The sequence below is a fragment of the Lynx rufus genome, unplaced genomic scaffold (genome assembly GCF_022079265.1).
Source record: "Lynx rufus isolate CCGP_SWC_20201006 ecotype Redwood Valley unplaced genomic scaffold, mLynRuf1.p SCAF_11, whole genome shotgun sequence".
Classification (NCBI taxonomy): domain Eukaryota; kingdom Metazoa; phylum Chordata; class Mammalia; order Carnivora; family Felidae; genus Lynx; species Lynx rufus.
The window spans coordinates 27618648-27637779 of NW_025814825.1; the positions used below are offsets into that span (position 1 = coordinate 27618648).

General features: G+C 36.2%; 1 protein-coding gene across 5 annotated transcripts in view; it reads left to right on the forward strand.

The window, feature by feature from the left end:
* The window catches only part of MAPK8 (mitogen-activated protein kinase 8), a 102051-nt gene extending 83909 nt beyond the window's left edge, over positions 1–18142 (forward strand). For 3 of the 5 annotated variants that reach the window (XM_047073077.1, XM_047073075.1, XM_047073079.1), the window contains 6 exons: positions 3023–3094; positions 4424–4606; positions 4913–5037; positions 5570–5633; positions 9371–9448; positions 13541–18142. In XM_047073077.1, coding sequence (XP_046929033.1) covers positions 3023–3094; positions 4424–4606; positions 4913–5037; positions 5570–5633; positions 9371–9448; positions 13541–13686 — 668 coding nt within the window. In that variant the 3' untranslated portion in view covers positions 13687–18142. Of the gene's footprint in view, positions 1–2575; positions 2648–3022; positions 3095–4423; positions 4607–4912; positions 5038–5569; positions 5634–9370; positions 9449–13535 lie in introns of all 5 variants that reach the window. The other 2 variants (XM_047073076.1, XM_047073080.1) reach the window with 2 other exon arrangements.
* Positions 18143–19132: the final 990 nt, after the last annotated feature.

The window sequence follows — 19132 nt, forward strand, 5'->3', positions numbered from 1 at the left end:
GTGATCAGCATGAAGATTGCTTTTGCATTTGCTGTAAAACTATTGGTTGTCATGGATATTGTGTCACTCAGTGACCTGTAAATGTGATTTTGGGACATAGCTCCCTACCAGAAATTAACATCAAGAGAAACTATCCTATGAAGAATTGGCATGCTTTCCTGTCTTAGATAAGAACTGTGGAGATCACTTGATTGCCTTTTTTTTGCCTCAGGAAATGGAGTTAAATGTAATGCTCACTCATGATAACATTAGCAGCAAAGTTAAACATAAGAACTTCCTTCTTTTAGTGACACCCACCGCCATTTGTTTTAATAACTTTGTCTTTTATTGCAAGCTACCATTAAGCTTTTTGGAAACTGTGATATAATGGAATATATTTAAACTGCCAAACAGACTAAGCAGTTTGACCCTTTAAAGCTAGTTTTTTGTTTGAATTAGGCTTACTATGTTCTGAGAGACTTCACTAACCCAGACAGTATCTTCCCACGCTTGCAGCTTTTGAAATTTGTTTAAAAATAACGTTTTTCTTAAGGTTATCTATATAAATTATGTCCTGGATCTTTAACTAAAGTTTGCCATTCTCTAAAAATCTATAGGAAAAAGTTATTGTTGTAGATTTTTTCCATAAAATGAAAACCCTGGAAAAAATTGTTCTTTGAACTGATTTATGAGTATTACTTTTCCCTTTAAAATTCTGTTCTTGAAAGTTTTGAATCATAAGGATTCATATGTATTTATTTCTATTTCTATTTTTATTTTTGAGAGAGAGTGCGTGTGCCCATGAGCACAGGTGTGGGACAGAGAGAGAGGGAGAGTGTCAGCTTGGAGCCCAAGGCAGGGCTTAATCCCTAGATCCCAGGATCCCATGAACTGCAAGATCATGACCTGAGCCCAAATCAAGAGTCAGACGCTCAATTGACTGAGCCACCCAGGCACCCCAAAACTCATATGTATTTTAATATGAAATTTTATTTTTATTTTATTTCTTTATTTTTTTAGTGTTTGTTTAATTTTGAGAGAGAGACAGAGCATGACCAGGGGAGGGGTAGAGAGAGAGAGGGAGACACAGAATCTGAAGCAGGCTCCAGGCTCTGAGCTGTCAGCACAGAGCCTGACGCAGGGCTCGAACCCACAAACCACGAGATCATGACCTGAGCCAAAGTCGGACACTTAACCGACAGAGCCACCCAGGCGCCCCTTAATATAAAATTTTAGAGAAACTTTAATTCTACAGGATTTCCAAAATTTATTACCAACTTTGTTCCTAAGATTCTGTAATGAGCTGGCAGTCTCTTTATTGAGTGTATTAGAAAGTACAGACTTCTAATTTCATAAGTCTACCAGCATGGGCGCCTCTCCCTAATACTTTTGCCCTTTTCTTCATGCTCTCAAAAAGGGCCTGGAAACTTCAAAAACAAATGCAAGTTTCTAAGGCTTTCTTTTTAAATTGCTCATTCTTCCCCTCTTCTATTAAGCTGCAGCCACCTATTCTCCTTTTTATTTTAATTGAAGTAGAGTTAACATACAATATTATATTAATTTCAAGTGTACAACACAGTGATTCAGTGTTTATATACATTATGAAGTGATTACCACAACAAATTTAGCCATGTACTCTCCTGTTTTTACCAAATTTTCAGACCAAAGATATAAAATGTCAGGGTATATTAGTGAAACAGGTGGAGATTGCCCTTTCTGTTTCTGGCAGATTCTTTTCAGCATTGATTAGAGTTGATAAGAGTCAGTGAGTCATTGAGGAGACTCTGTAGATAATAAATCTGTAGGAACTTTCATACTGTACCCAGCTAAAACTAACTTAAACCAAAGCAGTTTGGCTATATGGGTTTAAAAAACTTCAGGTGGAGAAAAAAGTTTAAGTTTTCTTAATTGATTATTTGCTCGTTCTCTAAGCACTTGTTCCTTTTGGGATAGTAGGGTAAATGTAACATGGCATTGCCAAGAAGACAAATTACTTCTGATTCAGAATAAACATAGGATTTCTTTAATACATTTATCCAGTTTGAAATCCAGTTTGAAAATTTCTGAAGAGCTTTCGATTAACTTTTTAACTGTAATTGTTCATAGAAACATTCTTTCTGTGTAAAGATTTTAATATACTAGATTATTTCTGCTCATGCTTTTTTCTTTTATTTGACTTAAAGAGAGAGTATAATGCACAGTTGACCCTCAAAATAGAATCAAAATTTTGTTTAAATTTTGCTACCTCGTGTTCATTTTCAGCCTTATTTGTAAAGTCTGTGTTTTGTTCTGCCTATTTTATAAACAAATTTTTAGAGACAAAATGTATAAGTTTCTTAATTATGTGATTTCTGTGCATAGCTCTCACTTTAAAATTAGATGTGTAGTTAAAAGGCAATACTTCACGTTTGCTTTTGTGAATCAAAGCCTTTTGAAAAATATTTTGTGTTTTAAATTATTCCATTAGCTAAAATTAAAATCACTTTTTTCTTTTTGTGATGTTTTGCAGTTTTTATATAATGCAGTCATATTATGCTTCTTTGATTTTAATGACCTTTTGCTTTGCTTTTCCTTCTTTTGTGCTGCAAACATATAGTGGATTTATGGTCTGTGGGGTGCATTATGGGAGAAATGGTTTGCCACAAAATCCTCTTTCCAGGAAGGGACTGTATCCTTGTGCTGCTGCAGCAGTTTAATTAGTTAGGTGATGAACTTCCTTGTGTTCTCTAATGAAAATAAACATGGTACATTCATATATATATACATATATATATGGGTTTCGTAAACAGATGTAAAGTTTGTGGCTGTTATAGTTCAAAAATTGTTGAGAAAAGAAGCTGAAATATTTGTAGGCTGCATCTGGCAGTAGGACATACAGTCTCTGCTGGTAGTTAGAGCACATTCACTGTCACTCATTTTTATTTTATACTGCTTTCTATAATTTTAAAGTATACATGGTGTATGTGATTTTTTTTAATGTTTAAATATTTTTTTTTATTTTAACCAAAATCTTTATGTTAATGTCATTGCATTTTGTTTTCAGTTGACATTTGGTCAGTTGGGTGCATCATGGGAGAAATGATCAAAGGTGGTGTTTTGTTCCCAGGTACAGATCGTATCCTTACCTTTGGCCTAAAATGTAGTTTCTAAAGGTCAAAATGTATGATAGCACTTCAGCTTGGTCAGGTATAATGTATTTGTCTCTCCCTAATAATAAAGTATTGTTAAATTACTCTTTCAAAATACCACCTGCTATTTGACATAGACTTTCCTTTCCCTCATTTATTGTTTTGTATGTTAATTCTGACAACTGCTCAAGTTAATTATCCACAATTACTTGCTGGCTTTGAGTTGATTTATTAACCTAAATCAAAAATCATGGCTTGCATTAAAATTTCTAATAATTGTACACTTGAGTAAGTCTTAGAAGTACCTTAGGACTTAATATGAATTTTAGAATTGTCTGTTGCTTCTGTTCATCCTTTTGTTTTTTACCCCCAACACCTCCTCTTTTGTTAATGTTCTGTGTGTTTCGTGTTTTTTGGTTGCTGTCTCATTATTCAACATAACATACTGATATTTTCATCAGATAATTTTAGCAGTGATAGTTTTATATGGTGATGAGTAGATTTGGGTTCATTCTTTTTGTTCATCTGACCACTTTTAGTATTCATATTAACAGTGATCTGTTACGTGTTTATCAGCTAGTGACACTTAGAGTTGTTGTAGGACCGGGGATGGAAAAAGCCATACTCACTGGGTTACAGTAAGAAAAGTTGAGTTAGTGTGTAGAGAAGACTTGGAGTATAAAGACTAGGAGGAAAAAGACCAAGGAGTCCTAACCTCACAACTTACCAAAACAGACTCATTTTCTTAAGTTTCAGAGCTTTAAAAACATTTTCATTAACGTAAGGTAAACAAAGAGTGGCAAAAGAAAATGCCACTTTTGTTAGACCCATCATTTTTATTGCTACAGGTTATTTTCTGTCAGTGTAGAAAACTAAAAAAAGTAGGACAGATTATAAGAAATATTTCTTATCCTTCACATTTTCTGATAAGCTGCAAGAAAAGACAGATTTTGTATTCTAGAATTGTGCACAGTTTAAATTCAGATTCCCTGTGAGTAGTAATTGTCATTATTTCTTCAGTCACCTATCATTTGTATATAGAATTTGTAGGTTTAAGCTTCCATTGTTAGGGTAAAATCAGTATTAGACACACACACACACACACACAAAGTAAGGTTAACAAAGCTTGTTTATTGATCCTTTCTGTCTGTCTACAGTCATTGCCTTTTACAAGCTGGCTATAAGACAGAAGATATATAACTGCCACATTCTTTCTTAGGGTTTTTTAAATGCCATTTTCTTGTCATTTTAATATAGATATGACTAATGTGTTGAACATTAGATACAGAGTATTTTTCTTAGCTACTTGATATTAGATATTGATCAGTGGAATAAAGTTATTGAACAGCTTGGAACACCATGCCCTGAATTCATGAAGAAACTACAACCAACAGTAAGGACTTACGTTGAAAACAGACCTAAATATGCTGGATATAGCTTTGAGAAACTCTTCCCTGATGTACTTTTCCCAGCTGACTCGGAACACAACAAACTTAAAGGTACTTTTTATAAATACATATATTTAATCCCATTTTGAGTGTGTGTGTGTGTGTGTGTGTGTTTATGTTCTTACGGGATATAACCCAGCATCCTCTCTGGGTAATGGAACAAAGTGAAAAACTTTAGTTACTTTTTTTTTGTAAAATTTTTTTTTGACCATATGTATAACCAGATTTTATAGTAAAATCTGTTCTTTTAAAAAGAACATATACTTTTTGATAAATGATAATGTCAAGTTTCTGAAGTTTATGGTAATTTAAAAACTTTTATGAGGTACATGTACATTAACATCATTATTTTTACAGCCAGTCAGGCAAGGGACTTGTTATCCAAAATGCTGGTAATTGATGCATCTAAAAGGATCTCTGTAGATGAAGCCCTCCAGCATCCATATATCAATGTCTGGTATGATCCTTCTGAAGCAGAAGCTGTAAGTTCTTTTCTTAATGTTTGAAGAATATATTGAGTTAGAGTTAGGTTTGGAGGAGACTTTTTAAATTTAAATAAAAGTATAGATAAATGATGATGGTATTTTTCTGTTTTTGCATGAATGGTATCTTAAGTTAATGAGCATCTCCAAGCACCCCTGACACAAAATAAAGCTACATCCCACTGTTTCTTACCTTTTTGCCTTGCCTTTTACATAATGAGCTAGAATGTTGAACACTTTGGGAAAACGTTGTAACTAATTGCAAAACAAATTATTGTGTCCAAAGCATAGCACAATTCTGTAATATAAATAAAATGTGACAATTTCAAAAACTGGAAGAAGAGAAAAAGACAGTTCAACATCTTTTTTTTTTTTTTTTTTTTGTCATTTTGTTGTCCAAAATTAGTTTCTCTATATAAGAAGGTTGGTCTGATGATGTATTTTTGAAAGCCTCTAATACTTCAAATAATTATAAAGAATTTATGTACTCCCAATAAAGCAACTCAATTATTACTGCCCTTGTGTTTTTCAGCCACCACCCAAGATACCTGACAAGCAATTAGATGAAAGGGAACATACAATAGAAGAGTGGAAAGGTAACATTCGCCAAGTTCTTAGAGATGAAGCTGAAAGAGCATCTGAATCTTTATGTTGATTTAATCATGTTAGGAAAATTAAAGATACTTGTTATTCATAACTGATATTTGGTAAGAGGATTATTAATGTTTTTATAGAGGTAGAAATTAAGTCTCCTCCATCCCTGACTTAATCTGAATCTCTCGTGTTTCCTACCCCAGAGAGACATATCAGTGCTTTCTGAAATTTGTATGTTCTTCCATAGTGTACAGATACACAGACTTGTGTTTGCCATCTCCCTCTCTTTCTCTCCCACCCTGTTTTAATCACAAATGGTCGTATACTGTTCACATTTGCTTTGTTGATATAATCATTTATCGTCAAGATTCTTCTGTCTCCTTCCACATATCTGGCTCATTTGGCTTAAAAGCTGTTAGCATTCTGCTGTACGACTGTGTCACAATTTCTGTATTTAACTCCCTCTTGAAGAGCTTTGTGTCCAGGCTGTTGTTGTTACAGACAGCTCTGCAGTGTTGTTGTGCACATGTGAGAATGGGCCTGTAAGAAAAATCCTATAAGGAGATTTGTCAGGCCAAAGGATATTCCCAAATTACTTTCCATAGAACTTATAGCAGTTTATACTTCCATCAGCATTGTGTAGAATGTCTGTTTTACCCCCACCCTCCCCAACCGAGTTAATTTTTAATCTTTGCAACTCTAATATGGTAGTTTTACTTTGTGTATGTGGGTAAACATTAATAATACATTGATTGTCACAGAAATGTTAAAGTGTTTCTTTCATTAAAAGATTCCCTGGAACACTGGAGCCAGATAATTTTTAGATCCTGTTCACTTCCATTTGCATTGTTGTCATTTAGTAATTTGATGACTTTTATAGGCCGCATGACTTTGGGCAGGTCACTTGGTCCCTTCTTTACCTTATCTTAAAATGGAGGGGCGCCTGAGTGGCGCAGTCGGTTAAGCATCCGACTTCAGCCAGGTCACGATCTCGCGGTCCGGGAGTTCGAGCCCCGCGTCGGGCTCTGGGCTGATGGCTCAGAGCCTGGAGCCTGTTTCCGATTCTGTGTCTCCCTCTCTCTCTGCCCCTCCCCCGTTCATGCTCTGTCTCTCTCTGTCCCAAAAATAAATAAACGTTGAAAAAAAAAAATTAAAAAAAAATGGAGACAGAGGACATCTTATTAAGAGCTAAGTACCAAAATGGTTGCAGGGCTAAAGGTAGTGAGGAGATAACAAACTTAAACAAGTGATCTGTCTATAAACCTGTTTGGGAAGAATGAATTTGATTCTTTCTTTTTAGGAATAACCAGAGATTGGTCTTCTCTGAGTTGACTTTAGGGAAACACACAGACCCTCTAGAGCCCACCAGAGTGATAGAATTGAGTAGAACCTAGTATATCTGTATATGTAATAAGTAATGTACAAGGATGTAATTGTGGATCAAAGTGTGTACTAAAATATCTTGCCTGATATTTTTATATACCATTACATTTAGAATAGGCATTTATGTATTTCTTATAACCTTAATAGGCCACCAGTTGTAAAACACACCGCTGTATACCACTAAGAAAACACTGCCAGGGGCACGGCACCATTGATTGTAAGATGCAGCCCCATTTCCAAGATAATAAACTGGTAAAAGTGCATCTTAAAATCAGTGTAACACAGTATAGTTGACCCTTCCAGCAATGCAGGGGTTAGGGTGCTGACTCACACGCACTTGAAAATTCACATAAAATTTTTGACTCCCCTAAAACAGCTGCTAATAACCTGCTGTTTTCTGGAAGCTTTACCAATAACATGGTTGGTTAGCACAGATTTTAATGTTATATGTATTATATACTGTATTCTTACAATAAAGTATGCTAGAGAAAAAAAAAGTTATTAAAATCATAAGAGAAAATTTACAGTACTGTGAATATATTTGTTGAAAAAAGTCCACGTATAACTGGACCCATGCATTTCAAACCCATGTTGTTCAAGAGTCAACTGTATTTTTGTTTGTGTGTAAAGATGTATCTGGAATTTATTCTGTATCTTTTTCTCCTAGTCTAAGTGTAGCTCAGTAATTACCCACAAAATGCCTTTTTTTCTTTTTTCTTTTTTCTTTTTTTAAAGAGGGTGAGTGTTTGGACAGGGGAGGGGCAGAGAAAGAGAGAGAGAGAGTCAGAGAGAGAGAATCCCAAGCAGGCTCCATGCCCAGTGCAGAGCCCAACATGGGTCCGATCTCCCAATTGGGAGATCCCATGATCCCATACGAGATCATGACATGAACCAAAGCCAAGTTGAATGCTTAACCGACTGAGCCACCTGGGTGCCCCGCAAACTGCCTTTTTAAAAATCTGCTTAAGAGGTTTAGCATTACAACAGAAAGAAAAATCTGTTGGCAGAGCCATTAACTTACATGTTGCGTTGCCTACTTAGTACTCCTAAGTAGCTTTGGTTCTTCTCCCCTTTTTTTTTTCTTTAAAGAAAAGCATCTTTCATTCTTCCCTCTATCCTATTTTTCTCCTTCGAAGCCCAAAAAGATTAATATAGCAAGGAAAGTTAGGTGTCTCTAGCTCTTGTTCATTTCAACATATCCACTCAATTTACCTTATAATCAGAGATTCCTTATCAGTTTAAGGAATTCAGACTCCTTGAAATTCTGGGCAACATTCTCTACTTGTACCTTTTCCTCAGAAGAGGGTTTGTTGTGCTTATGCAGTTCTCAAAGGATTCCTGACTCAAATATGGTGATGCATAATGGTGATTGTAGCATTGACTAGAAGGCTCTTCTGAAGTAGATATTCTTACCCTTATGGTGCATCACACTTGACCTCAAGATCACTTAGAAGAACGCAGGGCAGGAGGCACATAGGACCTCAAGGCAGCATTTGGCATCTCTCTTCAGTTGGAACAGTGCTCACACAGTCCATCCACTGTCCAGAAGTCCAGTTAAAAAATGAGGTTCCCATGGAAAAATCTTGACTGTGATAGCATGTTATGCTTCAAATCATAAGGAGTTGAAGTGTAGCTACCTGCTTTTTTTTTTTAACAGAAGTCCATGGGGGAGGGGTAGAAAAAAAAAAAAGAGGTTAGAGAGGGAGAGAGCCAAAGCATAAGAGACTCTTAAAAACTGAGAACAAACTGAGGGTAGATGGGGGGTGGGAGGGAGGGGAGGGTGGGTGATGAGTATTGAGGAGGGCACCTTTTGGGATGAGCACTGGGTGTTGTATGGAAATCAATTTGACAATTTCATATTAAAAAATGTATATTCCATCCCAATTAAAGAGGCTTCCATACACTTCTGTACTTAAGTCTTTTAACAGATATCTGGATAAGCACCTACAATGTACTAGGTTACTGTGTCACAACCAGGAAATAAGACATGAATGAAACAAATGTGATTTAAGCTCTCACTGAGACAGAACTGAGCATGTGTAGAATGATATGGTATAGTACAGAGTTCTGGTGGAGTAAAAAAGATAAGGCTTCTAACCCCAGCTCTGTCCTTAATCCAACTTTAGGAACATTAGTTATACCAGATATTTTGTTCTTTCAGTATAGTTCATTGTTCAGGATCAGGGTATTGTTACAAACACCTTTGAATCTTAGACTGACACTTAGGGACACTTTACCATTGAAAGGACACTATTAGAAGTCTTTAATGTGTGTAAAAATGTTCAACTTAAAACAGATATCTGTGAGGTTGGCTCTCAGACTTTGAAAAGTTTGTTTTTGTTCACCTCTTTTTCAGAGTTGATATACAAAGAAGTTATGGACTTGGAGGAGAGAACCAAGAATGGAGTTATACGGGGGCAGCCCTCTCCTTTAGGTTGGTTACTATATAAGCTTGGTTAAGGTTATAAGGTTATAAGGTTAGGGTTACTTCTTGTGTTGTAATCTTCAGTTGCATGGATCACGTATTGTTTCCCGTATTTATCACTGTTACTATTCAAAGTTTAAGTATAGGGAGTGTAGTTTGGGTGCTTTAATTTGAAACCACTGGTAGGTACACTGTTGTCCCAATATATCATGCTAATATATCGGTAACTGACTCCATAAAATACACATCTTTTTCTATAATACTGACATTCTATTGAAAAATGGAAATTTAAAACCATTTTGTATTGGCATTGTTCTCTTTAAAGAAGAAATTTTTCATAATTCAATATACTTACCAGGATTTTAATAGTCTTTACTTTGGATAAATAAACTAAGCCTTCATTGAAAGATTTAGTACGTCTTTCTCATTAAGTTACCATCTTTCTCATTTTGGTATTGATTTGTTGAACCAAGGCAGTAACATTAAAACTGCCATTAGGAAGTGTTCCATCTAAAAAGAAAACTGGTTTGCAGGAGTTAAACATTTTCTTTTATCACAAGCTATATTTAATGTTAGCACTTATAAAAGCATAAAGCATTGGGAGAAAAAGTTAAATGACAGGTAACATGTATATATTCAGTACAAACTATATGACAGGCACTGGTGGTTTATGTACTTTATTTCATTCAGCCCCTGATACCTCATTGAAGGGAATATTATGCACATTTTACAGATGAGGAAACTAAAGTTCAGAAGAATTAAATGAACATAAAATTACAAATGTATTATGTAGAAAAGCTAATACAGCCATGTTCATCAGTAACTTCAAATGGCATGGTTTTTCTAGCATCCCATGTGGCCTTTAGCTGGCAGCGGAGACTTTTGGCTACAGAAGTTAGAACAGCTTTATGAAAGAGATGAAATTTGAACTGAACCTTGAAGGCTGAGTAGTGTTTTAAGAGATAGGTCTTGAATTTGAGTAAGACTATGCCATTTTAACCATCCCTTTAAAACTCTTCTACGTTCTAAAAAAAATAAAAATATTATATGAGTAAGATTTTTAACTATAGTTTCAAATGCCCATTTTGTTATACTATAAACATTTGTTTAGTTTCTGTGGCTTTCTGAGGCACTTTTGGTTATATTTGTGAGTTTTTGAAATTTTTTATTTTTTAAATCCTTGATCAGGAATACAGTCTTACAAATTATAATATAGATCCTGTTGAAAATAGAAAATGGGGGCACCTGGGTGGCTCAGTCGGTTGAGCTTCTGAGTTCAGCTCAGGTCCTGATCTCACGGTTCGTGGGTTCAAGCCCCACATCGGGCTCTGTGCTGACAGCTCAGAGCCTGGAGCCTGCTTCTGATTCTGTGTCTCTCCCTCTCTGCCCCTCCCCTGCTCACGCTGTCTCTGTCTCTCAAAAATAAATAAATGTAAAAAAAAATTTTTTTTAAAATACATAAAATGATTTTGACAGCTTTTACCTACAATTTAGTTGTAACAAAAGCTATATTATAAATGCTTTAATAGCTGAGTTAATTAGCTTTGTATTGATGTACAGTAGTAGTTACAACTAAATTTAGTTCATGATGGAGCTTTGAGTGGGATTTGAAAAATCCATTATGTGGGAGACTTATATTTCAAAATTTTTTTTTTTCAACATTTATTTATTTTTGGGACAGAGAGAGACAGAGCATGAACGGGGGAGGGGCAGAGAGAGAGGGAGACACAGAATCGGAAACAGGCTCCAGGCTCTGAGCCATCAGCCCAGAGCCCGACGCAGGGCTCGAACTCACGGACCGCGAGATCGTGACCTGGCTGAAGTCGGACGCTTAACCGACTGCACCACCCAGGCGCCCCAAGGAGACTTATATTTCAGAATGCTCTCCTAATGAGTGGCACATCGGAAGTGTCAGATACTTGAGTAAACTTAATTTCATGAGATAGAGCAGTTTTATCTGTTTTTAACTTATTTAAAGAAACTGGATCTTAAACAGCACTTGACTATGGTTATAAAATAAGTCAGTGGTAAGGACAGGACTGCAGGTTTCTAGACATTTTCTGGATTCTCAGGTATAGCTTAGGGAGAAGAGTGTTAATAACTCAACCCATTATAAAAATATTCAGTTCTTGATTATATGGAAAAAGAGAAGAAAGTCTTTGACAGATTAAACTATCAGATAATCACAATATGATTTCACCTTGAATTTTGGAAATTAAATATATTATTTTTCCCACTTTTCCTATCTTTATTTTGGTTTGGCTAAGTTTGCATGCCTTTGAGGGTGTAGAGACTCACCTTAGGGGGAAATGACTCAGCTACCTAAAATGAAGGATTTTCCCTATTATTGCCAATTCAGATATTTGAGAATTTACTAGATTGCTTTAAAGTTCAGGGAAAAAAAGCAAGTACTTTTCTTAGGTATTTGATTTTCAGATTTAGAAGTTAACTATTTAGGGTTGCCTGGGTGTGGCTCAGTTGTAGGTGCCGGACTTTGGCTCAGGTCATGATCTCACGGTTTGTGAGTTCGAGCCCTGCATCGGGCTCTGTGCTAACAGCTCAGAACCTGGAGTCTGCTTCAGATTCTGTGTCTCCCTGTCTCTCTGCCCCTCCCCTGCTTGTGCTCTCTGTCTCTCAAAAATAAAACAAACATTAAAAAATTAAAAAAAAAAAAACACTTAAAAGAAAGTTAACTATTTAATGCATTTAAAAGTTAATTTTGGAGGCACCTGGCTGGCTCAGTTGGTAGAACATAACGATTCTTGATCTCAGGGTTGTAAATTTAAGCTCCACGTTGGGTGTAGAGATTACTTAAAAAAATTTTTTTTAATTAGAAAATAAAAGTTAATTTTTATCAAATTAAGCAGTTTGGATAAAATGAAGTTTGGGTTACAAAATAGAGGCATAAAATGTATATTTGGTGGAACCCTTTTATGATTTGAATATTTCGGTATAAGTCTTTGAAGCTAGCTGTGGTATTGTGTACTCTTCAGTCAGAACAGGTGCATTCTGTAGTGTCCTATGGATTGAATTTAAAATATAATGTCTTCGGTTCACTCTGGCTAGAAACCTAATGGACCAGTCCGGCCCAACACCCTAAAGATTTGCCTATCCCCACTCCCCTGGCTATTTCCTTGTTAGATTTGAAGACAAGCTCTCAGAGGACCTTTTGTATTCTAAAGTGTTTTATGGTTCATCATTAGAATGGTAGGATGATTTCAAGCACTGAGATGCTGGGTTCTGGAGTAGTGGTTTTCAACCTGCTTTGTTTTAGCATCCTTTGAGTGCCTGAAAACTCAGCCCTAGAAATTCTTACTGCTCAATTTGGAAACCACTGCTTTTATTCCATAAATGAGTTCTTAAGAACTTTTGTATAACTTGCATTATTTAATAGGCTCAAGTTTGGAATGGCCCTTATTTAGTAATCCCATAGTTCAGAAGTACTTACCTAAGAATGTGAATCACCGTTAACATATTTCCCACCCCCCAAGTGACATCCCTTCCCCTTTCCTAACCCAGCCCCCTTGAAAGGATTTCACTATTGGTTATGTATTCCTGTTCCTTTTTAAAATCCAAGAAATGCTTGTTACCTATACTTTCAGTAAAGGAAACAGTCTTCCCCTACTTTGTTGAATAAATCCATGCTAGCATTTATGAAGTATTTATTACAGTAAAAATAACAAGAACTTGAGTTTACCCAAATAGGGTTCTTGAGTGACCCTGGCAAGTCCTATAACCTAAACTGGGACAGTTGAACTAAGGACCCTTCCATTTAGAATGATTTTAGTCTTTGTCTTGGCTTTTTCTTTAAAACAAGATGTGCCAGAATACTGCTTGGAGTTTACAGTGAGAAGATAACATAAGCCATTTTTATTAGGGCAGTGGTTTTTAACTTTTTGAGTTACATATCCCTTTGGATCCTCTGTCCCAAGAAATGCAGTACCGACAGTATTGCATGTATTATCACACACACAACTTTTAAACCTTTTAAAGCCAAGAGAAAAAAAATGATTGATTACTAGAAGTAGCCAGTACAGTACAGGTAGCTCAGTGTGCAACTCTGTCTGCAACTGATTTGCTGTTTTGTTTCTCATAGCACAGGTGCAGCAGTGATCAATGGCTCTCAGCATCCATCGTCATCATCGTCTGTCAATGATGTGTCTTCAATGTCAACAGATCCGACTTTGGCCTCAGATACAGATAGCAGTCTGGAAGCATCAGCTGGACCTCTGGGCTGTTGTAGATGACTACTTGGGCCTTGGCAGGGGGGTGGGGGGATGGGGAGTCGTTTAGTCATTGATAGAACTACTTTGAAAACAATTCAGTGGTCTTATTTTTGAGTGACTTTTCAAAAATGTAGAATTCATTTTGTAGTAAAGTAGTTTATTTTTTTTAATTTCAAGTGATGTAATTTAAAACTTAAGTTGTGTTTTAAAACAGCAACAAAACTATTGTATTTTTGCTGTAATTAACTGTATAATGTAAACCTAATTATTTTATCATGGTTTAAAATTTTTGCATATTTGCTTTATCTTATGCTGCTGATTTTTTTTTTACTGAATTTGTAAGATTTTGTTTATCAAAGCAACTATTATGTGGTGACTTGCCTATATCATGAATTATTTAAGATTTTTATAGGTTTTTTTTATTAGAATTTTATTTCAAATGTTTTGTTCATGATGCTATCCTTCAGGGTTATGTGCTTATCAATGAAATAACCCCAGAGGAGTGAGGGAAAATAACCTGTAGCCAGTTGTATTCAGGAATAACTACTGTAAATGATGAACGTGTTAAAAAACCTCCAATATTTGCTACTTGCCAATATTAATTTAATTTCAACAATTGGTAGGTAATCCTACATCCTACATTGTTTTTTGGCAAAAGCCCCATCATCTAAATGACAGAATAACTCAGAGCATGTCTTTGAAGATGCTGGGCGTCTACCACCACCCTCCTATTCCCCGCCCCCCCCCCCCACACACAACAGAAGCCAAGTAAAAAGAATATGGTATTTTCTGCAAATTTGTGGCATGCTCAAAGATTATGATCACATAAAGTCAAGAGGATACTTCATGAATAATACATTTCAATGCAAATAAACAGATGGTTCACTTCTACTAGCTATGAGCCTGTTTTTGTATACACTGAGTTAATCTACTCAGGCTGTAGGTCCCAGCTGTGGTCTAGAGTCTGGTCTTTCCCTTTCCTGCAGCCTCAGGCCCTTGGACCTGGGACCTTTCTGGTTTCCTAGCATGATATCAGTCAGTTGAGCACCAGTTCTCAAGGCGTTTCTGGCCATTTGATTCTACCTGTAGCATAATCCTATTTATACTAGCTGTCAGGAGGTTCCGAAGCCTACTTCAATTTCTGTAGGTGATGTATCAAATGAGCAATATACCGTTCATCTGAAAATAGTAGCACACAGCCATATATAGGATATCATTTTCTAAGGACTGTTTCTTCACATTGAGCAGAGCAGGCATAAGTGGTGGTTATTCAGTCTGAGTCTTTGTTTTTTTTATACCTGATTTTCAATAAAACATGCAATGTGGATGTTGAGTAGGGTAAGAATGGTGCTGCTCCTGACAAGTGTATGTTAACTGTTTACATTTTCTATCTGCGGAATTATTTCTCCACAACTGACTTTTTCGTAAGTAAATGTCATTGAAGTCTCATTTTCTCTGAAATACATCGTCTGTACGGCCCCAGGCACCTTTTGTTATTTTTGGAACAAGACGGATTTTATATCATGAACTGGGAAATGCATACGTAAATCAGTGACAAGGTTCTAGGCAGGAAGCCCATGGGAATTACTGACCAGTAAGAGCAAGAACTGGTGCATCTCAACATGCAGTGTCTGAAAGTTCGCTTGGCCTGTGATTCGTGTATTTAGTGCAAGATTCCTTTTGAGTTACTTATTTTAGGTTATTGTTAATGTGCAATATTCAGGATTAAAATACGTTAGCCTTTTTAATATGCTTTGAAATAGCAAGTTTGTTTTTGATGGTTTTATGTCATGATATCTAGCCTCTGGAGGTTGTCAGCCTTTTTATCAGTCCCTTTTCTACTCCTACAACATGGTGCATTAATTTTGTTAAGCAAATTAGAGTTTTGAGACTGTAACACCTCTAGAGTGGCAGAAACAGGATTGGATTTACGATGTTAGCAGAAATTTGAGCATGAGTGTGTTCTTAGTTTATATTAGTTTGGCAGTTAATTAGCTTTATTTTCCCTAGGATAGATTATTTCACTATTGCACTTTAACAACTGACATGCTTTCAGAAGTTCCCCATATTTTATGTTTGATTGCTAATAAGCCATCTCTGTTGATACAGATTTTGATTAAGCAAGGAAAACCAGGTGTTCTTCCTGTATCATCTGTTGTAAATGCCAGCTCCCCCTTGCCAGCCAGCATGTTTCAGTTGATTCAGAGAAAAGGAATCCTTATTCATTAATGTAGACTAAAATACTTGGCAAACTATATCCTGAAAACAAAGTTTGCTTGTTAAATGTTGTGTGCCCTACGTTTTTAAAATGCAATATCTAAATACAACTTTCCCTCATCCCTTAAATCTGTGAAGTTAAAGAAGTACTGATTGTTTTTGTTTTACAGCTTTTTTGAACGTTTAAGACATCTTAAACATTTGTGTGTGTTTTAAGAGAAATTACAAGTAAGATTTCTGTCCAGCAGTACTTCCGTAAAGCCACCTTGCTTCTCTTAGAGCTTTGGTTTTTCAACTTCATATATATTTAATATATCCATCATCTTACCGTCAAAAAATTATTTTGACTAAGATTTATTGTTCACATTTATATTATTATTCACCTTTACAGGAAAGAGACACTAATTCTTTTCTCATAGTTCTTCCTGATTTACTACTCTGTTACTCTCTGGTGTATACTGACCATTTGTAAAATGATTGTGTTGTTGGGATTGCTTCGTTACAATAGACGTGAATAGAGCATCTCAACTCTTTGACGCTGCTTGCCGAACAGTTCTCATTTTGTCACACACCCTCAGCTGCTGGTGTTCCTGGTATGCACCCTTCCAGGTCGGTAAAGGCACAGTGCTTCACCCCACACGTACTAAGAGAAATGCCAGCCTTTAAATGAGGAGGCCACCACACAACCCCCTTCACGGTACAGAGAAGCTTGGTGGTATGCAAAGCAGCAGACTTGCCTGTACTTTTCATTATTCTGTTCCTTGTTAACCCTGCTGTTTTGTCTAAAAAGATGAAGGTGAAGAGGACGTAAGTGTCTGATAGTGAAATCAGAAGAGGGCACGTGAAGCTGTTTCAGGGTTACAGATAAGACTTGGTTTACACTGTCGGCCAGTATGTGCTACACATATGAAGACTTAACTACTCAGTGTTGCCTAGGCACAAGCCTGCACCACACTTTGAGGTAAAGACATAGTCTATTTTCAAAAATACTGTTGTAGTTTGTTTGTGAGTGTTGTTCATTAGTCACACATTAGCTGTAGAGTGAATGCATGAAGCCCCATGACCCCAGTAAACTTCTCTTACCAGTAGAAAAACCAAACACCACTGTTCTGTCATTAGCAGCCCTCTTAAATGTTGCCTCCATATCCTTTACATGTTAGCGTACATTGTGTTTCTATGATCTCTCTTAGGTTTTTCCTGAATCAGAGGAAACTACTTTTTCCTTAATAGCAAGAAAGATGAAGAGGTAAAGGGCATTGAAGCAGAAATGTATAGTTTGGGGTACGATTAGAAAACTCGCAAGGAAAACAAAAATCCGAATTAATTTCAAACTAACTGCTCTTAGTTAAGTGCTCTTAAGGAGAGTCTAGTAAGAGTAACAATTTCTGGCCATTTCTAGTTTAGATTCTCTTCGTTACTGAGACTTTTGAGAAATCTTATCTGTGGATTAGTTTTGCACAATGTTCTAGTCTCACAATAATTTACAAATTAAACTAGGTTTTTATTGAACTACCTCACACTAATTTTCTATGCTTTCCCAAGTAAGCTATTGCCCTTACTGTAAGCTCTTTACTGAGTGTGAATTATAAATGTGTGTTAAATACTTTATAGCCAATGTTGACACAATACCAGTAAGTATGTAAAATATATACCTTGCATCAGTAAGAGAGACTCATGCGTAAAATCTTTCACTGTGTATCTTGGAAAATTGTGTTAGATGTGTTCGTTGGACATTATTACTGTCTGTTTTTATAAGTAGAAACCTGCTCGTGATATCAGTCCATTCTTTACATTTTACAAAAGGAATAAATCTTAGTAAATTTTACGAAGAAATAAATTACTTTTGTAGGCCCGATATTTGGTATATTTTTGAGAAGCTCTTAATCTTTTAGCTGAATGATGAAGTTAAACTGAACTAGCTGTCTACTTGGACTGTGACATCTATTTTCTCATTACAGTTTATCCTGTTCAACAGGTTTAAAACCTGAAAACCTACATATGATAATTGACATTTGCTTTTCTCCCTATATGATGCCATTCCTTCTTCATACCTGTTCCTTCCCTGTGTTCCATTCCCTCTCCTCTCCTCTAGACAAAACAAAATGGGGCACTTTGTAGGGAATGCTGAGATAATTATTGTGGTTTTTAATCATTCATGCCCTAGTCATTAAACATGCACCACTGGAATGTAAACATTGTTACCTAGTATGTTAATTGGTTATAATATTTTAAATAAAAAAGAAAAAAGTGGTATGAAAAATACGAAATTAAGAGTTTTTTCATTGAAAACGAAATATAAATTTGTGCTAAAAAAGTTTTTATGGGCAATTTTAAGATTTCCTGTGGATTGGTATTAAAGGGGTAGTAGGACTAGGGCAGCTTTCTTAGATTTGGATTTATACAGATTGTGAAGAGCCTAAACTACCACTCTGCTTTTCTGGTTTATCTAGTCTTGCTTTTCTTGTATTTGAAATCTCTGGAGAACTGTATCTAAAAGGAATTTTCTTCAGTGCCCTTAACCTAGTTCTCAGTAGCCATGTAAGAGAGCAGCCATCACGGCCACTTGGCAAAAACAAGTTTAATTTTAAAAGGATCTATTTCAAAACAAACTGGGGATTTCGGTTTTGAGTGTGTTTTCAACTTTGCCATGCTTCTCTTCTCTTTGCCGAACTGGGCAGGCTGCTACGTGGGTATCAGGGTCGCCCACTGTATACGTCCAGCCTCTGTATGAGGTCACTCCCTCTCTTGCTCAACTCTTACTCCAGAAAACCATCTTCTCCATGCTTTCCCCATTCACCTGCACTCAGACTTCCCTGCTCTGAGGAAAGGACAAGACGGGGTCGGTCTTTACCTGATCACTGCAGCTCCATCGGCCTACGGGGTCGCTGGCCTGGTGCATGCGCTCTGCTTTGTCACGGTCGTTAGATCTCCAGTGAGAGACTGGGTGGCAAAAGCAGACATCAAAGTTTTGAGTCCATATAATTTCCGCCCAGTTGTAATACCCTGGTGACACCAAATGAAAGGGGGTAGTTCGCCCTTATTAGTCTAGATACTATGTCTATTTTAGTATTGTACCTTAGAAGGTCGATTGACTTCATGTAAATGAACATTGATTTGTACTAGTTTTGTGGTTTAAAATTTTTTTTAGCTTTTACAGCTTACACACTGATACGTCTTTGGACTTCATTTTAACTGAAACACGTCAAATATGCTTTTCTAATTTTAGACTTCTAACATATAATCAGTTCGC